Consider the following 25,887-nt stretch of genomic DNA (forward strand, 5'->3'; position numbering starts at 1 on the left):
AAGTGGGTGACTAAAAAGGGGAAATAAAATAAAGGAAAAGTTATTTATCCCATATTGGCAAGGCGGGCAACTTCCAAGATGAAGTTATAAAATGAATTGAAGAGTTCATTCTTGAGCATGCTTGGATATATGTTATTTTGATGCTGTTGGACTTCTTGGAGGTCTGATTTCTTGGGTCTGGAGGACAAAATTCCTCTATACCAGCATCCTTTTCGCTGTTGGAAGACATTGTCTGGAGGACCTTAGATTTGTTGTTTGTAACTAGGTAAAAATGGGTTCGGATTGCCTTAAGGCAACATCCGAACCCATATAGGACTGGGTCCTATCCTAAAGGGGTAACGTGCCCCCAAGTTGAGCCCAGCCCTATGCCTCCACGCCACAATAAATAAATTGGCGCCAAAAGAGGGAGGCCGACTTGGATTTAATAAAGGCTAAGGACTCATATAAATAAAGGTTAAATTGCAAATGCAAATACAATTCAGTTATCCATGAAATCAGCGAATTAGCTCTGCAAACAAGAGGTGCGAAATCACCAAAGAAGGTTGTGCGAATTTGTCCAAGGATTGGGCGAACTTATTCAAGAGGATATAGGGCATTTTGGTGTAGTCTTGAAGCATGCAAAAAGGGCAGATTTGATATATAAAGATCAGATTCAGAAAAGCAAGCTAAGTATTGTATTTGTGCCAGGCTTGCAAAACTCGGCGAGCCATTAAAAAACTCGCGAGTAATCGCGATCCAGAATGGCGCGCGAGTTAATCGCGGAAATACTCGGCGCGATTTTTTCATATAGTCGCCGCGATTTTTTTGGCAAATACTCGCCGTTAATCGCCAAAACCCGCCTGAAAACGCAACACAAAACGCGAAAAAAATGCGACTTAAGTCGCAGGCAAAAAAAAAAACCTAAGTCTTTATTCCATTTCGCGCGACTCCGGAAGGCAAAAAACGCCACGCGATTTCGGATTTCCAGTAGGGTTTGCATTTGCACGTGCGACTAGGTTTTTACTTGTTTATTCGTGATCTTTTTGTATTGTTTTATTTCGAATTCATAGTCATTTTAAATTTTAATCGAATGACTATGTAATACACAGTTATTTGAAATGACTGTGTATTACACAGTCAAAATGACTGTGTATTGTTTGCATTTGCACGCGCGACCAGGTATCTTTTTGTATTGTTTTATTTCGAATTCACAGTCATTTCAAATGACTGTGTAATACACAGTCATTTTGATTGTGTATTACATAGTCATCATTACACAGTCACAGTCATTTGAAAATGACTGTGTATTACACAGTCATAGTCATTTCAAATGACTGTGTAATACACAATCATTAGTAATTAGTAATTACAGTCATTTCAAATGACTGTGTATTACACAGTCATCAGTCATTTGAAATGACTGTGTAATACACAGTCATTTGAAAATGACTGTGTAATACACAGTCATTTGAAAATGACTGTGTATTACACAGTCACAGTCATTTCAAATGACTGTGTAATACACAGTCATTTCAAATTTTCAAATGACTGTGTATTACACAGTCACAGTCATTTCAATTTTCAAATGACTGTGTATTACACAGTCATCATTACACAGTCACAGTCATTTCAATTTTCAAATGACTGTGTAATACACAGTCATTTGAAATTTTCAAATGACTGTGTATTACACAGTCATCATTACACAGTCACAGTCATTTCAATTTTCAAATGACTGTGTAATACACAGTCATTTCAAATTTTCAAATGACTGTAGTATTACACAGTCATCATTACACAGTCACAGTCATTTCAAATGATTGTGTATTACACAGTCACAGTCATTTGAAATGACTGTGTAATACACAGTCATTTCCAAATGACTGTGTATTACACAGTCATCAGTCATTTGAAATGACTATGTAATACACAGTCATTTCCAAATGACTGTGTATTACATAGTCATTACAGTCATTTCAAATTTTCAAATGATTGATGACTGTGTAATACACAGTCATTTTCAAATGACTGATGATTGTGTAATACACGGTCATTTGAAATGACTGTGTAATACATAGTCATTTTCAAATGACTGATGACTGTGTAATACATTAATCATTAATGTACATTGTAATTAATGACTGTGTATTACACAGTCAATTGTGAAATGACTGTGTAATACATACTCATAGTCATTTGAAATGATTGTCAACTGTGTAATGTCAATGTGTATTAAAGTATTTCATTTAAATTTAAATTTGAAGTTAAAAACTTAAAAAAATACACAACCAATTAAAATTTTAATTTTAGATAGTCATCTATTAATAGATGACTGTAGATAAAATACAGTTATACAGTCATTGTAATTTTTGGATGTTCGTGATTTTTTTTGGTAACAATGTTATTTATCTCTAAATGTTGTCTCTCTTTTGCTAGGTTCTTTTCCACATCTTTTTGAAAGAAAATGGATTCAGCTTCTACAGTTAAAGTTGGTGGCAAAAAGAGAGACCCTTGTTGGAAACATGGGAGACCAGGTCCAAAATGAGGAGATGTTTTTTGCAACCATTGCAAAAAAATTGTAAAAGGTGGCATTAATAGGTTCAAATATCACCTTGCAAAAATTCAATGCCGAGATACCACAAGCTGTACGGAATGTACTGAAGAGGCTACGAGAGATGCAATAGCAACGCTTGAAGCATATGATCAAAGGAAGGCAACAAAAAAGAGAACAGCAGAGGCAATGGCAGCCCCAAGGGCAGATTTGAGTTCCATAGGGTCACATACAGATGTGGCAACATCTGGTTCTTCCCTTGGGCCACGGATACGAGCAAAGGGAACTTTGGACAGCAACATGGAAAACTTCTTTATTCCACGTAACACTCCTGGTGCACAACCTGGATTGCTTGGCACTGCATGGAATAAAGAGGCTCACCAACAAGCCAAGGTGGCGTGTGCTAGATTTTTTATCTACAACGATGTTCCGTTCAATGCTATTTCTAGTCCATCTTGGGACCAATTGGTCACCGCGTTGACTGTGGCAGGTAAGGGGTTCAAATCCCCAAGCCGTTACGAGGTAAGTGGACCGTTATTGCAGGATGAGGTCCAAAACACTCATGCATTAGTGGAAGAGCAAAGGACTATTTGGGAAAAGAATGGCTGCACCATTCTTTCTGATGGATGGACAGATGGTAGGAATAGGACACTCATCAACTTTCTAGTTGCTTCAGAAGGACAGTTAGTATTTTTAAAATCAATTGATGCCTCCAATGAAGTGAAGAATGCGAAGACCTTGTGCAACATGTTGGATGAGGTGGTGATGGATGTGGGAGTGCAGAATGTCATCCAAGTTGTGACTGATAATGCAGCTGCATATGTGGCAGCCGGCAAACTTCTAATGGCTAGACATCCGACATTATTTTGGAGCCCTTGTGCTGCCCATTGTCTTGACTTGCTCCTTGAGGACATAGGGAAACTAAGTTGGGTAAAGAAAGTGGTTGAAGATGGAAGGAATATCACCAAATACATCTACAATCACACATGGGTCCTGAATCTTATGAGAGAGCACACTGAAGGTAAGGATCTTGTGTGGTCGGGGGTCACACGCTTTGCTACCAATTTCCTCACCTTGCAGAGCATACTTGCTACATTGCCCAACCTGAAGCGGATGTTCGTGAGTGAAAGATGGTTGGGGAGTCCTTATGCTACAAAGCCTGAAGCAGAGAAGGTTGTGATTGCCATTTTTGATACTAATTTTGCCAAGATAGTGGAGGAGATCATCAATGTAAGTTTTGAAACTTTAATTGATGATTTATTATTTAATTTTCTAATATTTCAATCTGCTGATTTTTTTAGATTTTTTATATCTAGGTGTTGGAACCGTTGGTGAGGGTGCTACGAATAGTGGATGGGGATCATAACTCCATGGGGTATCTATATGATGCCATGGATAAGGCCAAAGAGGCGATTCAACACTTGTATGGGTCAAACAAGACCAAGTATGAACCCATATGGCGCATAATTGATCGGAGGTGGAACCATCAACTCCACCAACATATTCATGCTGCTGCCTACTTCTTGAATCCCAAGTTTTTTTACTCTCCGAGTTTCAGAGCAGATGCAGAGGTTAGAATTGGCCTTGACACATGCATTCGGAGATTAGTTGATGATGAGATCCTTCGAGACCTGATACTTGATGCGTTGCAGAGTTATAAGAAGGCCTTAGGGGAATTGTTTTCTTCACCTGATTGCAAACGTAGGAGAGCCACCTTACGACCAGGTAAAAAAAAACATATGTTTAATTTTTACCATTTATTTCTCTCTTTAAGATTATTGAAATCTTTACAAGTTATAAATCACCTTTTGTATCCTTGCAGATTTGTGGTGGGAAGATTATGGTGCCACAACGCCTAATCTTCAAAAGCTTGCCATCCGCATATTATCACAGCCTTGTAGTGCTTCTGGTTGTGAGCGCAATTGGAGTGTTTTTGAGAACATCCACACAAAAAAGCGCAATAGGTTGACTCAACAACGCTTGAATGATCTTGTCTATGTGCGGTACAACATTCGATTACATGAGAAGAAGGTGCTAGGGCAAGATTCACATGAAGCACTTGACTTGGATGACATTGATCCATATGCAGCAGAATGGGTTGCTTCTCCTGATGATGTTGATAATGATTTGGATCCATTCCTTACTAATGAGCAGCTGAGTGAGTTGGAGAGGGCAGGAGAGGAATGGGATGCAGAAGTGGCAGCACGTGAGGAGGAGCAGGAGGTTGATCATGCAGCAGAGGCACCTATTAGTGTTGAGGATGTTGCCACTACTTCAGCACCACCCAGCCAGCGGCCACAATCTGTTTTGAGCTTTAGTCGTAGACGCAATTTATGATTTCTTATTTTCATTGATACCAAACTTTGAACTTGATATGTAATCAGAATTTCAGAGGTTCTTGTTTTGTGGTCTATGACTCTATAACTCTATGAGACTGTCACTATGATACGTTGATATGTATTGAACTCTTATTCATATGTTGCACTTGATTTTTGGTTTATGCTATGATACTTGCATTTGTTGCTATGTATTACCAAAAAAATTTGATTTATATATCATGGAAATCATATATGTTATACAAATTTGGTGTAAATGTGTGTTTTTGAATTATATATAAAAAAAAAATGTATTTTCAAATGTTCGATAAAGTTGCCGAGTTTTGCCGAGTTTTTCGCCGAGTTTTGGCGAGTCCCGAGTTTTTAAAATTTTTTGGCCTTGCCGAGTTATTGCAAAATCCGAGTTTTTCAAGCTTGATTTGTGCAATAAGAGTGAATACATAATCTGACCTGTGGGTCTTTAATGCTGGGTTTTTCCTCCTTGGAGGTTTTCCCAAGGTATTTGTGTTTGTCTCTTGGTTCCTTGTTTCATTCTTGAATTTACTTGATTATAGTTTACTAAATTACAAATCTGATTAATAAACTAGGGCATGATTAAATGTTACAAATCTGATTACTGATCTAGGGCACGAATTTAACATGGTATCAGAGCTAAGGTTATACTAACCCTCAGATTTCAGTAAGCTCTTACCTTCAGGTTGTTGTTTGTCTTTTATTAAGATAATGACAGGGGTGAAGTTAGAGGGCATCATCGGGTCCTCATCAAGGAGTCCTCCTTTAATTCATTAAAGATTGTGGAGATTCGAGTGAAGAATCAAAGAAGGAAGTAACTGATATTTCTCCTTTCAGACTTTCAGATCTCTGGAATGCAAAGTGTATACTGTGGAGTTATTACCTTATTCAGACCTTCAGAGTTGTTGATTTTCAGAATTTGTCTAAACCCTAGATTGGTATATATTTCATGATTCTTAACCCTTGATGTGATCCGATCCAATTTTAATAATGATTGAATCTTTGATGGTATGGTAGATTTATTTTTGTAATGTCCCCACTTTAGCAGTTGACCAAGTGTATGTGCGTTAGCCTAGCTCTACATGGTCCTTAGGGCTAACGAAGGGTTTAAGGGGATCCTGCAGTGTTTTGGCCTAGTCATTTCCAGTTTGGGCCGAAATGGAGTTGATTTACTTAGTTTCAGGCATACTTACTATTTTTAGTAAGTCAGCAGGACACAACGGAGGCTAGTTTTGGTGATTGGATTCGATACTCCTCGGCGAGAGCTTTCCGACGAGCTATCACTCGCGCTATTCGGAGTCCGATTGCTAATATATTTTAATGCTTGAAGTGTTATTAAAGTAACATTTAATTTAATTGTAAAATATTAAAGTGTTACTTTAATATTTATTTTATGGGGATGTGTGCAAATCAAAGGGGCACCCAAGGGAGACATAAGAGAATATTTTAATATGTTTTATATTGCACATCTTTTATCCCACATTGCTCAAGTGAGTTGGGTCGACCCTTGAAGAAAGAATAAAAGGAAGCTTTTGTGGCTTCATTCAACATGTTGAATATGAGAAGAAATTGATGTGTGAGTTGCAGATCCGTTCTTGGCATTAGAGGACGTCTATCCTCTCTTGTGACATTTTAGACGTCATTCCCTTGGGGTTTGGCCTTTGGAATCCATTGCTATCAGCTTCATTAACAGGCAGATTGGGTGCATCTCCAGCTATAGGCAGATTTGGTGTTTTGCTCATACCTTCTCCACTTCTTGACCAATGCTTATGCCATTCTGAAGGGATGATTTTATGAAGATATTGGACTGATTGAAGACTAATTAATACTGTAGCAGCACTGTAGCGCAACACTATTCACGTTACTGTAGCATGGCACTATTTATGTTACTGTAGTAGCAAGATGGGAAGTCATTGCTGGAATATTATGTCAAAAATGCTGGAGTATTTAGTGAGTTGAAAAATCTGCTATGTATTTGATTTTAATAATTCTGGAAATAACATCATATCAGCAGTAGTTCAATCTTCATGTTGCATATTATTGTAATTTCCTTCTAGCTCATGTTATGTGATTTCAAATCTATGCAAAGACTTAAAAACAAACAAACATTTCATTTCCGAAGCTATAGGGGATTTAAACATTAAACGGAGAAATAAGGAGTTGGATGCAAACTGTTTGACTAAATTCCTATCAGCAGTTGGTTTAGTTTTTGGGCATTCTAGGGTGTCCATTACAGTGGTATCAGAGCTTGTTTTTCCTGCCATCCTGTGAGGGTTTCATGCGTCCAGCACATCAGTATTACTTGAGGAGAAACAGGTCAAACACAAACCTACAGAGTTCACCAGAGATTGAAGAGGAGGGTGACCCTTTTTCAGCACCAGCCATGGGTGATAGAGATGGGGAAAGGGGAGAACCTAGCACTAGGGAGATGCTCAGTGATCTTGCTAGGGGTCAGAGGGAGCTCCAAGCTACATTGCAGCAGATGGCTATAGCATTTACACAACATTTGACGAGAGCAGATCAAGGCAATAATGCCAACCGAGGTAATAATGACAACCAAGGTAATAATGGCAACCAAGGTAATAATACCAATCAGGGTAATAATGCTAATCAGGGAGGTGGATAGGGTAATGGAGGTAATGGAGATGCATCGGTTAACAGGGGAACCAGGACATATGCTAGAGCAGGTTCTTCTACTACAAGACCACTGATGCCACAGTTTCCTCCGAGACAGAATGACCAGAATAATGTCGGTCCTACACAGCAAGAGATTCAAGATATGATTATGGATGATTGGAGGGACTCTAGCCTTGAGTTACAGGCTGAGATGACATTCAGGGAATATATGGATGTTAGACTCAAGAATATGCCCATGAGAGGAAACCGACAACAAAATTATGAGATGAGGAAGAAGTTGGGAAAGTTGTCTATTCCATACTATGATGGTATAGGGAAGGCTTCAGCACGGACATGGGTCCAGAAATTAGATACTTATTTCCAGCTTAATCCCATGCTTGAGGAGGATGCGATTAAGTATGCTGCATTGCACTTGGATGGGAGTGCACAACAGTGGTGGCACCATGGTATGGTCACATTGGGCCATAATCAGATAGACACATACGCAGAGTTCACTGAGAGGTTGATTGACAGGTTTGATACGAAGGATCCAGAACTCCATTTCAAGGAGTTAGCTCAGTTGAGACAGTGGGGTCCTATTGACAGTTACATCTTAGATTTCAAGAGACTATCAGTGTTGGTTACAGACATTTTGGAGAGGAGGTTGATTGTACTGTTTGTGGATGGATTGTCAGAGCCTCTTCGTGGTTGGGTGAAGGGACATGATCCCCTCACATTGCAGGATGCCATTCGGAAGGCGAGAGATCTTGCACCTTCCGCTTCTAGGAGTAAGTTCACTCCTAAGGATTCACACTTCAAGAAGGATAAGGATAATAAACCTCTACATAGGGATTCTCAGCCTCAGAAAAAAGAATCAAAGAGGTTAGACAATGAGACATTGAACGAGTTGAGGTTGAAAAAACTATGTTTTCAGTGTAGGGAACCGTGGGATTTATCTCACAAGTGTCCTCTGAAGGCTAAGGCCAACCAGATGGAGTACTTCTCTACTGAGGAGTCACAGTCAGAGGATGAGGAGCAGCAGTCAGAGTCTGATGGTGAGAGCAGTGCCACTGAGGAGGGTTCGGGGAATGAGAAGTCCCTAGCTAGATTGATAGGTGCTCAAAAGGCAATTACTTTTAAGGTGCGTGGCACCATACAGGGACAAAAGGTGGTTGCTTTGCTGGACACTGGGGCCACACATAATTTCATAGATTCACAGTTAGTGGCTAGGAGAGGGTGGCAAACTGAAGAACATTTAGGATTCCGAGTCATGGTAGCTAGTGGTCACAAGTTACTATGCACACAGAAGATTACAAATCTTCGCATCAGATTGGGAGATGGTTATGAGCTTCAGGATGAGTTCTATGTTGTGGACATGGGTGATTATGACGTTATCTTAGGGATGACTTGGATGGCATCGTTGAGAGAGTTTACTCTCAACATGGAGAGAGTAGAGATGAGGTTCCAGCATGAGGGCAGGACCGTGGTACTCAGAGGATTATCAGATGGTAGTTGTAGGGTAGTTTCTTTGAGAAGGATAGAGAGGTTGTTCAGACATGATGATGTTGAGTGGGCAATGGAGTGCTTGATTATGCCAGCATCACCAGAGCCACAGGTTAAGAGTCATCCGTCTGATATGCAGGACATCCTTGATAGACATGCCAAGGTATTTGACAATATTCCACATGGCGTTCCTCCAGATAGGGGGATAGAGCACATCATTGAGTTAGAAGAGGGGGCTAAGCCCATTATGATCACGCCCTATCGTCATCCAAAAAAACACAAGGATGAGATAGAGAAAGCCATCAAGGAGTTGTTGGAGATGGGGCACATTAGGCCAAGCAAAAGCCCTTTTGCTTCAGCAGTTGTTTTGGTTAAGAAGAAGGATGGAACAATGCGCATGTGCATTGACTACAGGGCCTTGAACAAGAAAACCATTAAGAACAGGTACCCCATTCCGAGGATAGATGAGCTACATGGGGCATGCTTCTTCACAAAGATAGATTTGAGATCAGGGTATCATCAGATCAGTATGAGGGTAGAGGAAATTGAGAAGACAACTTTTCGGTGTCACTATGGTCATTTCGAGTTTCTAGTTATGCCATTTGGGCTAACCAATGCTCCTGCTACTTTTCAGAGTTGCATGAACCAGGTGTTCAGGGGGCATTTGAGGAGATTCGTTTTGATTTTCTTTGACGATATTTTGGTCTTTAGCAGGACATGGGAGGAGCATTTGCAGCATCTTGAGGAGGTGCTATCTATTTTGGAGAGAGAGTCACTGTATGCCAAGGAGTCTAAGTGTGAGTTCGGGATGACAGAGCTTTTGTACCTTGGTCATATTATCAGTGCAAAGGAGTTCGGATGGATCCTGAAAAGATTAGAGCTATTGTTGATTGGCCCATGCCTACGAACCTTACTCAACTTAAGGGGTTCTTTGGCTTATGTGGTTTTTATAGGAGGTTTGTTAAGGGGTTTTCTCAGACAGCTGCTCCCTTGACAGATCTTACTAAGAAGGGGGCCTTCATGTGGACAGGGGCAACACAGAGGTGTTTTGAGCATTTCAAGCAGGTGATGTCTTCATGTCTAGTCCTAGCTCTACCAGACTTCACGAAGCTTTTTGAGCTTCATTGTGATGCATCAGGTGATGGGATTGGAGCAGTATTGATGCAGGAGAAGCACCCCATCGCTTTTGAGAGTAGGAAGTTCCGAGGTGTGGAGAGGAGCTATTCTATTTATGATCGTGAGATGTTGGCCATCATGCATGCCTTGGCCAAATTCCGATCCTACTTGATTGGAGGGAAGTTTGTGATCAAGACGGATCACAACAACATAAAGTATTTCATGAGCTAGCGAGATTTGAATGACAGGCAGCAGAAGTGAGTCACTAAATTGCAGGCTTATGAATTTGACATTGAGTTTGTCAAAGGGAAGAAGAATGTAGTAGCTGATGCCTTATCCAGAAGACCTCACATTTGTGCTCTTGCAGAGATTACAGGAGATTGGAGGGATAAGATTATAGCAGAGTATGTCGGAGATACTTGGGCTTCTGGTTTGATTTCAGGTACTATACAGGATGATCGCTATGAGGTGATAGATGGATTGATCAGATTTCAGGACAGGGTTTATTTGATTCCGTCATCACAGTTGAGAGAGGCGATACTAAGGGTATTTCATGATGCGCCTACATCTGGGCATCCAGGGGTCTTCAAGACCTATAGGCAGATTCGAGAGCGGTTTTCATGGAGAGGGCTCAAGGATGATGTTCAGAGGTATGTTAGGGAGTGTGCAGTTTGTCAGCAGAATAAGGGAGAGCACACATTTCCTGCAGGTTTACTACAGGCCTTGCTCATTCCAGACAGGAAATGGGAAAGCATTTCTATGGACTTCATCACTGGTTTACCACGAGTGCAGGGAAAAGATTACATTTATGTGGTGGTAGACAGATTGACGAAGTTTGCTCACTTCCTTGCTATTCCTTCTTCTTACACAGCAGCTCAGGTGGTAGATTTGTTCTTCAGAGAGTTTTTTAGGTTGTATGGGCTACCGAGATTTATTGTTAGTGACATGGATAGCAAGTTCATGAGCGCCTTTTGGCAGGAGTTGTTCAGGCTGTGCGGTACAAATCTTACACCTAGTACGAGCTACCATCCTCAGATAGATGGGCAGACAAAGATAGTAAATAAATGGGTGGAAGGTTATTTACGGAACTATGTGACTGCGCAACAGAGAGCTTGGGTCAGGTGGTTAGACATGGGGGAGTATTGTTACAATACCACATATCACATGACCATCAGGATGACTCCATTTATGGCATTGTATGGGTATGAAGCACCAAGCTTCATGGATTTGGCTTTGGGGGACAACAGAGTGCCCAAAGCCAAGGATTTGTTGCAGGATAGTCAGGATATCCTGAGAGCGCTCAAGGAGAATATACAGCAGGCCCAAAATCAGTAGAAGTTGTATGTTGACCAACATAGGGTAGAGCGCAGTTTCGAGGTGGGGGACATGGTGTATTTGAGGCTACAGCCATATAGGCAGTCATTGCTCAAGAGGAGCGGAGCAGAGAAGCTGAAGCCTAGATTTTATGGTCCCTATAGGGTGATTCGTAGAGTGGGCAAAGTCGCCTACGAGCTTGAGCTTCCAGAGGGCAGTCGGGTTCACAATGTATTTCATGTGTCTAGGCTTAAGAAAGCCATTGGTCAGAGTGTAGTACCTTTTGTAGATTTACCCCCTTTGGATGAGGAGGGGAAGCTCGTGTTAGTACCCGAGGCTATTCTGGACACCAGAGAGAGGAAACTCAGAAACAGGATAGTGAAGGAGTATTTGGTCAGATGGAGAGACCTGCCGGAGGAAGATGCTACATGGGAGAATGAGCAGGTGATACAGCAGGTTGGACTGAGATTGTTTGAGGACAAGCAATTTCAAGGGGGGCGGACTGTAATGTCCCCACTTTAGTAGTTGACCAAGTGTATGTACGTTAGCCTAGCTCTACATGGTCTCGAGGGCTAATGAAGGGTTTAACGGGATCCTGCAATGTTTTGGCCTAGTCATTTCCAGTTTGGGCCAAAACGGAGTTGATTTACTTAGTTTCAGGCATACTTACTATTTTTAGTAAGTCAGCAGGACACAACGGAGGCTAGTTTTGGTGATTAGATTCAATACTCCTCGGCGAGAGCTTTCCGACGAGCTATCACTCGCGCTATTCGGAGTCCGATTGCTAATATATTTTAATGCCTGAAGTGTTATTAAAGTAACATTTAATTTAATTGTAAAATATTAAAGTGTTACTTTAATATTTATTTTATGGGGATGTGTGCAAATCAAAGGGGCACCCAAGGGAGACATAAGAGAATATTTTAATATGTTTTATATTGCACATCTTTTATCCCACATTGCTCAAGTGAGTTGGGTCGACCCTTGAAGAAAGAATAAAAGGAAGCTTTTGTGGCTTCATTCAGCATGTTGAATATGAGAAGAAATTGATGTGTGAGTTGTAGATCCGTTCTTGGCATTAGAGGACGTCTATCCTCTCTTGTGACATTCTAGACGTCATTCCCTTGGGGTTTGGCCTTTGGAATCTATTGCTATTAGCTTCATTAACAGGCAGATTGGGTGCATTTCCAGGTACAGGTAGATTTGGTGTTTTGCTCATACCTTCTCCACTTCTTGACCAATGCTTATGCCATTTTGAAGGGATGATTTTATGAAGATATTGGACTGATTGAAGACTAATTAATATTGTAGCAGCACTGTAGCGCAACACTATTCACGTTATTGTAGCACGACACTATTCACGCTATTGTAGCGCGACACTATTCATGTTACTGTAGCATGACACTATTCATGTTACTGTAGCAGCAAGATGGGAAGTCATTTCTGGAATATTATTGTAAAAAATGCTGGAGTATTTAGTGAGTTGAAAAATCTACTATGTATTTGATTTTAATAATTCTGGAAATAATATCATATCAGCAGTAGTTCAATCTTCATGTTGCATATTATTGTAATTTCTTTCTAGTTCATGTTATGTGATTTCAAATCTATGCAAAGACTTAAAAACAAACAAACATTTCATTTCTGAAGCTATAAGGGGATTTAAACATTAAACGGAGAAATAAGGAGTTGGATGCAAACTGTTTGACTAAATTCCTATCAGCAGTTGGTTTAGTTTTTGGGCATTCTAGGGTGTCCATTACAATTTTGCTACTAGACATGCAACTACTATTTTGTATTGCTAACAAAATCAGTTGTATTCCCACCAATCTTCAAACCCTAGCTGACTGTGCTAAGGCACATCAAGAGGAGATTGCGAATTATGGCCTTTTGAAGATAGACTGCAAAGATAGTTTCTTCTAGGGAAGCTTTCGGTTCCAGTGTTAGTGATATCTAGCCATCAACAGGTGTATTTTTCTTAATTCTTTATTAACTTTGTGATGAGAGACTTTATGATAATTGAAGGTTAAGTATTCCCGTTGAATAACTTTGTCAATTTGTTTATATGGGGTTTCTTTGTCAAGTTGTAATAATAAGGGTTTCATTATCAATATTTGCTTGTTATGGGTTTGTGCTTACTTAGTTTTGTAAAAACCCCTGTTGGGTTGTGTGAAAGGAAAATGATATTCTTTTTGAATTAACCCGTGTTGGGCCAATCATGTTTTGAGGTTCCCTGTGTCAGGTGTTTATCCTTGTAGGTCTACAAGCAAGTTTGTGCCTGTGTTATCCCAAGTTACCATCCTTATATCATCCCTGTTGCATTCAAGCTCATGTCATTAAATGTTGTGACAAATGCAGTTTTATTATGTGTGAGTTATCTGTTTAAATAACTACATGACAGGTTGCTTTCAGTTAATTATTTATGATGATGCTCTTTCCTACATAGTAGAAGTTAGAATGCATTGTTGTAAATAGCATATGTAGGAAGAGTGAAAGATGATCAAGTCAGTGGTCTCCTTCTCTGATTAGCATTGAGATCTCTTCAAGCTGAGGTAAGCATTTTACTCATTAACTTCTTCTACTTCCACCAAAGCTGAATATAATTAGGATCTTGTTCAGCAAAGTATGAAGATTCTGTTCTACTTGATATTTATCAATCATATGTATGTAGTCATACTATATCTTGTGATTGGGTTTCTAAGAAATCTCAATTTCAGTTGTTCAGTTTGAAAGATGATTTGGCTTATGTATTTTGCTTGCTTGAATAAGTATATAAGGATCCTTTCAGGCATGGTTATTTGGATGGGAACTAGGTTGTATCTCAGCCTCTCGAGGTTAAAGATGAAGGTTTTCTGAAAATTCACCTTGCAGAAGGTGAAAGTAAGAGAAAAGCAAGTAGCATCTTCAGTGTTATATTATTTTTGGTTCCTTTATTGATTCTTATTTGATTACGAATTAAGAGGGAGTCCTATCTTCAATAAAGACTTAGTATTTAAAGAATTGACAATCATTTGTTAAGTCTAGGGTTTTGTAAAGTTCTAACTTCCATTCTTAAAGTATTTTGGTTTTTGATGCGATGATTTAACTCTATTCTCATCATTGGAATATAAGGAATAATTAGCGCAAGGATCTAAATTTATTGTCTTCTAGGATTAGAAATATGTCAAGGATCTAACCAAATTATTCCAAGTCAAGTATACTTTTGATATTTAGAATAATGGATTGTAAACCTTTATGAAAAATAACATAAAGATTGAGGATGTCTCTAGCAAAGTCTGACTTTGCAGATTCATCTGAAGACAAGCAGCTGATTGGTGGATGCCTCAGCTAATTCATGATCAAGGTTGAAGCATGTTGTTGCTGCCAAGCATATCTTGTTGCATTTTGAAAATCTCAAATGATTGTGAGCAGAAGACTGTAGTCACCTCAGAAGACTAACTCAGATTCTGAAGTGTCTCAGATAAGATAAGTCACTTCAATCTCTTGTTGTAACTTGGATACCCTATGATCTCTTAGGACTACAACAAAACAGTCCTCAGTCACACTAAGTACTGCTGAAGCTGAATTCATTGGAGCATGAACTGTATCAAGGAAATTGTGTGGTTTTTCAAATTCTTGTTGAATGCTTTCTTATAATTATTTATTATTAGAGTCCTATAGAGATACCTGAAAATTCACTGTCTTATGGCAGGATAATCTTGTGTTGCAAATGTTCTCACCAAGTCTTTTGGAGCTTGAGTACTTCAAAAGATAGACTTGAAGCTGTGAAGAACACCGCCTTGATTGAGAAAGAGTCTCAACCTCAATGATGCATTGTGTTTCATCAACTACCCTCTGCGGCTAATGTAAGGTGGTAGTGTAATCTTCTCAATGAGAAGAGTAATTGTTACCATCCTCTGAGGGCAATGTAAGATGGTAGAAAAGATGGATTTTCATCCTATGCTTGTGTGTTGGATGGAAAGTGTACTAGATAGAAGATTATGTTTATTCATTCTTTGCTTGTGTGCAAAATGGAGGACTATGGCTTATGTAACTTCATTCTATGCTTGTGAGCAAGATGAAAGATTATGATTTTCTAATGTTACATTTTTCTTTGGGAGAAGATTGAGGTAAAGGTAATGCATTCTTCTTTGGGAGAAGATTAAGGAGAATACTCGTGTGCAAATAAAGTTGGTGCTGCAATCTTCTCTGAGAGAAGATTGAAATGGAAGCTCTTCATCATTCTTAGCAGGCAATGAATGGTGTATATGCGTGATAGATATCATGAAAAGAGTCCATGATGAGCATATATATACTTGTGTTTGTATTCATGTCTTGCAGGTGTACATGATAAAGTTCAAGATTCATCCTCTACAGGCAAGGCAAGATGAATATTATAAAAGGATCCATGATGAGTTACCATTATGTGATTTGGTTACTTATTACTTTTGGTTACTGGCTACTTGTTGTGATCCTCTCTAAGGAGTGCTGGCTGAGTTCAGATTACAGATTGCACAATGAATGTATCAAGAAAAGTACTTCGGGTATCTGCTTCAACTTGGGCTCTGCAGTGATCTCTTGGGCATGTAGAAAGCAATCTTCCGTAGCATTGAACACTGCAGAAGCTGAGTACATTGCAGCATCTGTTGAATCTAGAGAAGCAATGTGGCTTCGCAAACTCCTCGTTGGATTATTTGGTCAAGCTAGTGGTCCTACCACCATTCATTGTGATAATCAAAGATGTATAAAGATGTCAGTAAATCCTGTGTTCCATGACCGGTCCAAACATGTGGAAACGCACTATCACTTCATTCGGGATATGGTGCAAAGAGGCGCCATTCAACTAAAGTACATTAGCACGGATGAACAGGTTGCGGACATCCTTACCAAACCCTTATCCAGAGTGAAGTTCGAATACTTCAGAGACAGACTTGGTATTGTGGAAAACGAAACTCTGATTGAGAGGGACCTCCAATCTTAGTGACTCTATGTGCAGCACTTTGATCATTCTTTGCTTGTGTGCAAGAATGAATTGTGTCCAATCTATGCTTGTGTGCTAGATGGAAACTTGTAATTATGTAAAGACCCACTTGTGTATTACACTTTCTATGCTTGTGTGCTAGAACCATCCTATGCTTGTGTGCTAGGTGGAAGATGTAATTCTATGCTTGTGTGCTAGATCCATTCTATGCTTGTGTGCTAGATGGAACCCTAAAGGTTCAGATTCTGTATTCTCTTCTTCCCTAGTTAAGAGGGAGTGTTGTTTGTAACTAGGTAAAAATGGGTTCGGATTGCCTTAAGGCAACATCCGAACCCATATAGGACTGGGTCCTATCCTAAAGGGGTAACGTGCCCCCAAGTTGAGCCCAGCCCTATACCTCCACGCCACAATAAATAAATTGGCGCCAAAAGAGGGAGGCCGACTTGGATTTAATAAAGGCTAAGGACTCATATAAATAAAGGTTAAATTGCAAATGCAAATACAATTCAGTTATCCATGAAATCAGCGAATTAGCTCTGCAAACAAGAGGTGCGAAATCACCAAAGAAGGTTGTGCGAATTTGTCCAAGGATTGGGCGAACTTATTCAAGAGGATATAGGGCATTTTGGTGCAGTCTTGAAGCATGCAAAAAGGGCAGATCTGATATATAAAGATCAGATTCAGAAAAGCAAGCTAAGTATTGTATTTGTGCAATAAGAGTGAATACATAATCTGACCTGTGGGTCTTTAATGCTGGGTTTTTCCTCCTTGGAGGTTTTCCCAGGGTATTTGTGTTTGTCTCTTGGTTCCTTGTTTCATTCTTGAATTTACTTGATTATAGTTTACTAAATTACAAATCTGATTAATAAACTAGGGCATGATTAAATGTTACAAATCTGATTACTGATCTAGGGCATGAATTTAACAAGATTGAGCTTTCAAGGTAAATCATATTACTGAAGATTTATATTAATTTCTTTGTCAAAACGCAGCTGCCAGGAGGGGTTCGATAAAGAGAAGTTATTGTTGATGTGACTGATATTATTTTGCTGGGATTCAAACTGTTGCTGTTAGAGTTTGTTTCAGTTAGGAGAGCCATATATGCTGTACAAGATGGAAACAACCTAGGGTCTGAGCCTCACCAAGTAGAGGATTTGCTGAGTTCGTATAAGGCTGTGAACTCATACATACAAGCTGTTTTCTGTATAATCCATCAATACCAATTCGTACCAATCTGAAACACATCTGGACAGGGACGCACATGTTAAGGGAGAGCCAAAGAGGTCCGTACAGGAATGCAACTTACTCTTGTGTGCTGGGGGTGACGTATCAGTGCTGGAAATGGTGACTTGGGGCAGCATTTATGGTGAACAGCTCTGTTGTTTTGGCATCATCATTGCTGGAAGGGTCTGTAGCTTCTTTGGTCATCGTTATACGGTTGAAAACATTTCCAGGTCTGGTATTTTTTTTAAATTTGATTCTAATGTCTGAGAACTCTTATGTAGTGTGAATGAAACAAGTATGAACAGCATATATAAATATTTTTGTTATGGTTGATTTGTATGGTTTCTTCCATTGAATGAAATCTAAAAAATACTCAGCAAATATAAGTGAACCAACATATACCATGGCAAATTGAGAATCGAATCAAAATATAGTAATCCCCTTGCAAGCAAACTGTTTGTCGTAATTACAGTGTGTGGAAAAGGAAGGAGAAGGGGAATCAGCAAAGGGCATATTACTGTGGTAACAGAGCGTGTGCTAACTGTTTGTTATTATTCCTTAAGTCTGATACAACCAGTTCTTAGTACATTTGTCAACTGTTTGACATAATTCTTGAGCAACACAAACAAGGGAAAGCAAAAACAATTGACACTAAAGGGAGGTGGTTATTACAATATGCATATATTTATATGTACACACGCATATATTTATATGTACACACACATATATACATATACATATGAGACCCATTTTTAAATCTAGGGATCTATGTCTACCACATATATATGTGTATATATACACATATATGTTGTGACGTTTTCACACATCGCCCCATTGGAAATGGGGATCCCCACTTTTCGCTTTCTTAGCTTGGCCATAGTTTTGCATTTTTAATCTTTTACTTATGAGAAGCGTCTAATCTTGTTAGGTCTGGGAAAGATGTAACTAATTCCTCCTTGAAGTGGCTTAGAGTGCTAGGGTTCATCCTAAGGGTGTGGGCAAGTCAGGAATTCATGTTTTAAGCTCAAGGTCCATGAATAAGTATCAAGACTAAGGGTTGAAGGGTAGATTGTAAATATTGCAAAATCTTGTCAAGGTTGAAAAATGTTGCTAGAGTTGTCATAGTGCAACAAATGTTGCAAAATTTTTAAAATACAAGATATTGCAAGAATTGAGAAAATTGAGGTGCTTTGATTATTTTCGGGTGGAATTGCAAGGTTTCCTTGTAATTTCACCCAATATTGCAATACTTTTTGCTTGCCCCCTCCAATTTATGCAAGATCATAGCATGAATCCGGCCTTGTCTTGCAATAGATGGGCGTTGTCTAAACCTAACTTTGTTTGACGAATTAGTGCATGAGGGCTTGTGATCTTTGCCCTATGCTTTTATGCATGAAGAGCACTTAATCCCGCCCATACAACACATGGAATATGCTAAGATCTGACCTTTCAATGCATGCCCTTTGTGAATTTCCAACCTCTTCTTTTCAATGTGCAAGACATATCTCTAAGTTCGTCCTCTTTTTAATGTGCATACATTCAGAAATCCCAACTTTGGGGTTGTTATACATGACCAATGAGAATTTTTGACCTCATCTTGGGTGATTCAATGCATGCATATGGAGGAATTCCACTCTTGTGTTTTATACATGAGCATTGTCTAATTCCGACCTTGGATCTATGCATTGTCATGTAGTAAATTCCGCCCTTATGAATGAGCATAGGCAAACTCCACCTTGCATTGCCCATGTAATGCATGAATAAGCCTGAATTCCACCCTACATCACCTATTTTATGTATGCATTATGAGAATTTCCACCTTTCAATGCATGAGCACTCTCAATTTCCACCTGTATACATGAGTATAAGAAATCTCCACTCATCGATGCATGTATATATGGAAACTCCACCCATTTGTACATGATGACCCCTGAAACCCGCTTTGCTATGCATGCATACTTGATACTTCCACCCAGCAATACATGACTGCAATGATTTTTCCCAGAACTGCAAGTAAAACAAGGCGAATCAGGAGCAGAAATTCAAATCAGACCAAAGATTATTTGTATCAGATTATGAGAGGTGAATTTTCCTAGCATTCAAGTGTGGATTGTAGCAGCAGAGTAAGGTGATTTCACCATCAAAAATCAGAGTTTGCAGAGTGAATTTCCAAATCAGACTTAAGAGGGTAAATTTGTGCAATAAAGATTGCGAGTGTAGGGTTCAACAATGCAGGTGCAGGTTAGATTTGGCACTGGAGAATGCAAGGAAGGGTGAGATTTCTGCCTTACAATGCAATACTACCTCTGATTTCTGCCACTTAATGCATGCACAACCCAAATTTCCGACCTACACTGCATGCGCTAGTCAAATTTCTGCCTTGCAATGCATGTGTGAGTCAAAATTCTGCCCAGGTATACATAAGCGCATCTGATTTCCAACTTGCAATACATGGAGACCCCTGATTTACACCCTCTTGTGCATGAGATCATGTTAATCCCGAAATATTATACATGGAGGTAGGAAAAGCCTGAAATGAAGTACAAGAGGTCCTTTAGTTTCCAAAATTCATTACAAGGATGGGTGAAAAGTCTGATTCATATATCTTGTCTTGTTTGCAAAACGTGTAATGGAGATGTTTTGAATTGGTAGTATTGCTGTTGATATTGTTTTACAGAACATGAATTAGTAATTTAGGGCTTGAACTTTCATTTTATCATAAATCCTTAGCCTTGCACTTACATTAGTTTCATTTACAATTGAAATCTTAGGTATTTTGTCTTGCTTTTGTCAGGAATCTTAGATGCAAGGAATGATGCATGGAAAGAGATATCTCAACAAGATGTTGGAAGACTCAACAATATCAATGCAAGGCGACATCAAGATGCACAAGCAAAGAGGAGCATACATGAAGGATTACATGATGATGAAGGGTTCTACAACCACTACAAGAAGATCAAACACATTAAGGATTGACATCATGAAGATGCAAATGAAGAAGACTTAACGCAAACAAAGCTCAACATTGTGATGATGAAGGAAATTTTACAGCAATCTTGAATTTCATTAGGACATCCAAGATCAAGGCTAGTATGACAAGGAGAGACCGTGCAAATGGAGGCTATAGTTGCAACGACAAAGCATGAAGATGAAACACAAAACATGACAAAAGAAGGATTCCCAAATGTGAGGATGAAATGCAAAAGAAGAAAGATCAAGGCAGATGATAAAGGGGAAGTAATTTTCATTCCTAAGGAGATAGAAGAGTTAATCAAAATTAGAAGTCCATCCGGTGAAGATGAAGTGCTAAAGGGCGAAATCAAGAACATGTCAAGATGATGCAATTTGGGACCATGAAACATCACAATCAATCAAAAGGCTAGAAATGTTGAGTATGAAGAGATATTCCTCAATCACACTTTGTGATCATCTACATGGCAAGTTGGGGTGGATTCCAGTCATTGTCAACCCAATCAAGTTCTTCCAAGTCAGCATGTCTAAGTTTGTCGAACCTGACTCATTCAAGAGTGGAGCCATTGATACATGGCATTTCATCAAATATTGTTTCATATGCCTAACTTCAATTCTCATTGGTCTATATTCAATGAAGGATGTGTCCAATTCAGTGTAATTATCTCATTGGTCAAGAGAGAGTTTGTTGTAACAAACCCTAATGAGGGTTTCATTGTTAGATCTTGGCTGTTGATTTGAAAATCAATTTGAGCCTTCAAATTGTAAAGAGACCTCTATATAAGGCTCAAACTTCTCATTTGTAAAGGTTAATGGTTAGTAGTCAAAGAATAGTTAGTGAGAAGAAGTAGCAGTAGAGTAGGAGGAAAGGAGATTGTTGCCAAAGCTTGTTGTACTAAACATACTTTCTTCATTGAATTTATGGTGAATTTGGTGTGCTATTTCAACTTGTTGCATGTTCTCTACTTCTCATAGTGTAAATGCTTGTTAGATGAATGGAGGATCTTATTGTTGATGAATGGTGAACCTATGTTAATAACACTTGGAGTTTGTTGATTGCAAATTGCAGTGTGTGGTTAAAGTGAACTTGATTAAAAGCTTAACTTCAATTACTATATGCTCATTGTTCATAATGTTGGTGTGCATAAGGTGATATGAAAATCATTTGCTTGTCCTTAGGAAATTGCACCATCTTTGTGTAGTTGTTCCCACATGGTGAAGCAAAACTTGGTTTGGTGTCACCAAGTCAACAATCATTTCCTACATTCTTAGGATTAGATTAGATCTTTTAACCCTTCATCTCTTTTATCTTTTATTTTCCCAGCAAATTAGTACATAGTCCATGTTCCGGCAGAGTTCAAGCAAAACGTAAGTCCCCTTGTGATTCCAGCAAAATCACGTCATAAACACTGAGTCTATCCACAACATTTAAGTCGCATAGTTCGCATTGTAAACCTTGGAGTCATCTCGTTTTATCACGTTGTATAGCATATGAGGTTTCTTTGTTCAAGAGAGGATAGATTACCTTGGTATTTTATTTTGTGTTCGAGGTGCATTAAAAAGATATCAACAATACACACACACACACATATGAGACCCCTGTTTATAAATCCAGGGATCTCTGTCTGCCATATAGGAAACTCATCCCTGCTCCCAAAACTCTATGTAACATAGGTTTAACACACACATTACAGAACTCGTGCACTTTTCATAGCATATACCCTCCAGAACCATAGAGAGTAACTCAGAAGGCATTCTAATGCCTGAACTGATGAAATCAGATCTGGAAATGATTTCAAACTAACAGGTAAAGCTGTGGATAATGAAAATTACCACATATTGATTCTGAACCTTGCTAGAAGTTTCAACAGCTTCAAAGAAGTTATTATAGAGAAATGGATTACAAATCTGCTTAAGGACAAAACTCAGTTAATAAATAATATGGTCTTTCATATTAAAAGTTGAAATTTCTGAAAATGTAAGATATTTTTTGGCTACTGCAAATGATTCCGGCACAATTATTTTTGATCTGTAGTGACATATAGTGCACGGCATCCTATGTGATCTGTTTTCTCTTTTCCAATGTTTATGCTACAGGAGTTATTTGAGGGTTACTACTTTTGCCAGGCCCAAAGAGGGGATTATTTTGCAAGAGCTAAACCTCGAAAAGACCATCCTACAATTTTGAGGTACAATAAAACAGAATCATCATTTTATGGGTTTTTGGGTTTCGTAACAGAATTTTATTTTGTGCAAGTTAATCTATTTTTGATTGCATTTGTAGTCTGCACCATCTTTGCATTTAACGCGAGGGTTTTCATCTAATTATTCTGATGAACAGAATGCAGAATCTTGCAAAGGAGTTGGGTGTTGTGATACCAGTGAGCTTCTTTGAGGAGGCAAACAATGCACATTACAATGCAGTTGTGGTAATTGATGCGGATGGAACAGATCTTGGACTGTATCGGAAATCACATATTCCTGATTCGCCAGGTCAGTAGATGGTTTAAATTTGAAACTCCACTATGTCATTTCCATGGATGTATTGGTTGGACTGGTAAGATTGATTTTATTGCAGGTTATCAAGAAAAGTTTTATTTTAACCCAGGTGACACAGGCTTCAAGGTCAGTTGCTATTCTACTTCATTTCTCCAAATATTAAACCAAAATCATGTTTACTTATCTCAACCCTTTTACATGCAATAAATTTTTTAACAAGAGATAGTTGCTTTGATAATGAGTTTTTGTCTTTTGAACTTTGTCAATGTTGTCAGTAGAAGTTATTATTTTGATTTGTACTGATAAGCAATGTTTTTTTTATTATTTTCTGGGAAATATACTTGCAAGTTTAAATTTATACATATGATGATTTGGTTGGAAAAGTAATGCAGTTATATGGCCATGTTTATTGTATATGCAGGTATTTGAAACCAAGTTTGCCAAAATTGGTGTGGGTAAGACATTACTGTATTCCCAATTATAATTTGTGGATGCATTTAAACTTTTGGTGATCAAATCTGTTGTGATATTTAGCTCAAAATCCTAGATTAGATGCAATTTCCATGTATGTTGTTTTTGGTTTTGTCATCATTTACTAGCTTCATGACCAAATGTCTCTATTTGGATTGCAATGGTGGAAATATGTTTTGAAATGGGTTTAAATTTTGACTGATGCCTATTCAATTACTTGAATGCCGCACCAGTAAGCTGCTTGTATTTTTAAAGCTCATACTAAGGTATTTCTTAGGAATCCACAGGTCTTGTTGAAGCACAGAAAGGAAGACATTTTATAGTAAATAGATTTTCTTTCATTTTGTACCTTTTAAAACTTGTTCTATTGATTTCCTGGTAATAATTTTTCTTGTATAAATCTAAAATGGTTTTATTCAGCACAGCTTCAAGATTTTTGACTCTCTCTTAAATTGCAATGAAAGTCAATGGTTTATGATATTTTAATGCAAATATAAAATTTGAAGAGCTGCTGGTTAATAGCATTGTCTAGTTTCTTATGCTCGATGAAATCCTGATGCACTATATGTTATATTGATATGATTATGCAGGTCAATTCATCTGTGTGTAGAGAAGACATAATGTTCAGTGCAAGACAACTAATTAGCTAGGGTTACAGTTTTGGAATAAGGGATAGGCTTTTAATTGTTATAAACAACAATCCTCTGTGTGTGTGGAATGTGGGAAAGGAATTTAGTAATTTTCCATATAACAATGGGATGTTCAAGGATGGTTCCCATATGATACTGAAAAATAGAATTCTACCATGCAAGAAAATGCAGCTTATATTAAAATGTAAAACAATATTTAGACAGAAGAAGGTACATCAAATACCTATGCCGTGACCAAACTGGGTTCCTCCCTAAAATGCTATACTTGAGTGCTACATTTTACTGTAAATTGTAAAATATATCTTTTGAAAAAACTTTGAGCAGCTAGTTGCTCCAGGTTAGTTAAGCAAAGAGGGAATATTAGGTAGCAAATCAAACCCAATGGGTCATCAATTGACGACTTTGGTTTTTCATGTGCCCAAGTTTATGTTACGGAACAAGATCCTACTGGGATTGCAGTAATTAGTAGTTCAGTTGAGACTAAGATCTCAAGGGAAAGCACATTGAATGTTATTCCAGCCTACGATTTTAGTAGTAAGAGCCTATATCATGGCATTTGTCATGTCCCCATTTTAGTAGACATGGTTTTTGGGTGATTAGCCTATCATTCTGACCCTTGTAGGCTAATGGGTATGGATAGAGGGTCTCTCGAGGCTTGTATCGTCTCCAGAGTTCAGTGTGTTTCAATCTGGCTTTCATTTGGTATCTTTTGGACTTCATTTGCTATACTTACTATTTATAGTAAGTTTGAGATGTTAGAGATGGACCCCTACTATTTTTAGTAAAGGGGTATGGTCATATGCAGCTTCATCATGTCAGCTCCCAGTTCAGACGGCGTTCAAAAATGTTGAGTATTAATGGAGATATTAATGTTTATTTAGTTTAAATAAACATTAATGTTTTGAGCTTATATTATTAATTTATAATATAATTTTATATTATAACTTAAGTAAGGGTCCAAGTATCATTAAAGGGGACCATTTAATTAATTAATTGTGGCTCTTTTCCCAAGGTGAAATATTAAATGACAAAGTGAAAATATTATATCATTAAATGTCATTTAATATCGTTAATGGATTTAATGCCTTATTGGAGAAAATCAAACCTTCATGGGAAATATATATAAGGCTTTTGAAAAGAAGAGAAGGGGAATTGATCATTGTTATTTTTGATGAGAAGACTTGTCTCTTGGCTTTGGAGAAGAAGCTAGGGTTTCTGCAGCTTGTCCAGAGTATTGGCATTGGAGAACGTGAAGACTTCATTGCATCAGCAATCTGAGGGTGTGAGATATTCATCTAAAGTTGCTAGGGTTGGCTTCATCCAGAAGTTGACATTGTGCTGATTGGAGATTTATTTTCAGATTTATTGGCATAGCTGAGGGCATATGTATATGGCAGATTGATAACATCATACAGAGGGTTTATTTGCTGCTACAGTTTTGCGCTACAGTACCTTGCCAATTTTGTGGTCTGTGGAGACCAAATTGGAGATGTTTGTTCAGATTTATGATGAAGATTGAATAAGGAGTCTTTGGCTGCGTCTTCTACATTCTGCAAACCCCTGTAGCCGCCTTCATCACCTACAGATTGGGGTCGATTGATATTCCAGGTGACATTCAACATTGATCAGCCACTTAGCTTTCATGCCAACTGTTTGCTTAAATGCCTAATGGCTTTAGGTGTACTT

General features: G+C 38.5%; 1 protein-coding gene across 1 annotated transcript in view; it reads left to right on the forward strand.

Annotated features, from left to right (window-relative positions):
• The window catches only part of LOC131046893 (N-carbamoylputrescine amidase), a 117,578-nt gene that overhangs the window by 66,149 nt on the left and 25,542 nt on the right, over positions 1 to 25,887 (forward strand). The window contains exons 3-6 of the mRNA XM_057980716.2: positions 22,679 to 22,770; positions 22,923 to 23,074; positions 23,160 to 23,206; positions 23,502 to 23,535. Of these exons, the coding sequence (XP_057836699.1) occupies positions 22,679 to 22,770; positions 22,923 to 23,074; positions 23,160 to 23,206; positions 23,502 to 23,535 (325 nt within the window). The remainder of the gene's footprint in view (positions 1 to 22,678; positions 22,771 to 22,922; positions 23,075 to 23,159; positions 23,207 to 23,501; positions 23,536 to 25,887) is intronic.

Source organism: Cryptomeria japonica, chromosome 9 (genome assembly GCF_030272615.1).
Source record: "Cryptomeria japonica chromosome 9, Sugi_1.0, whole genome shotgun sequence".
NCBI lineage: Eukaryota > Viridiplantae > Streptophyta > Pinopsida > Cupressales > Cupressaceae > Cryptomeria > Cryptomeria japonica.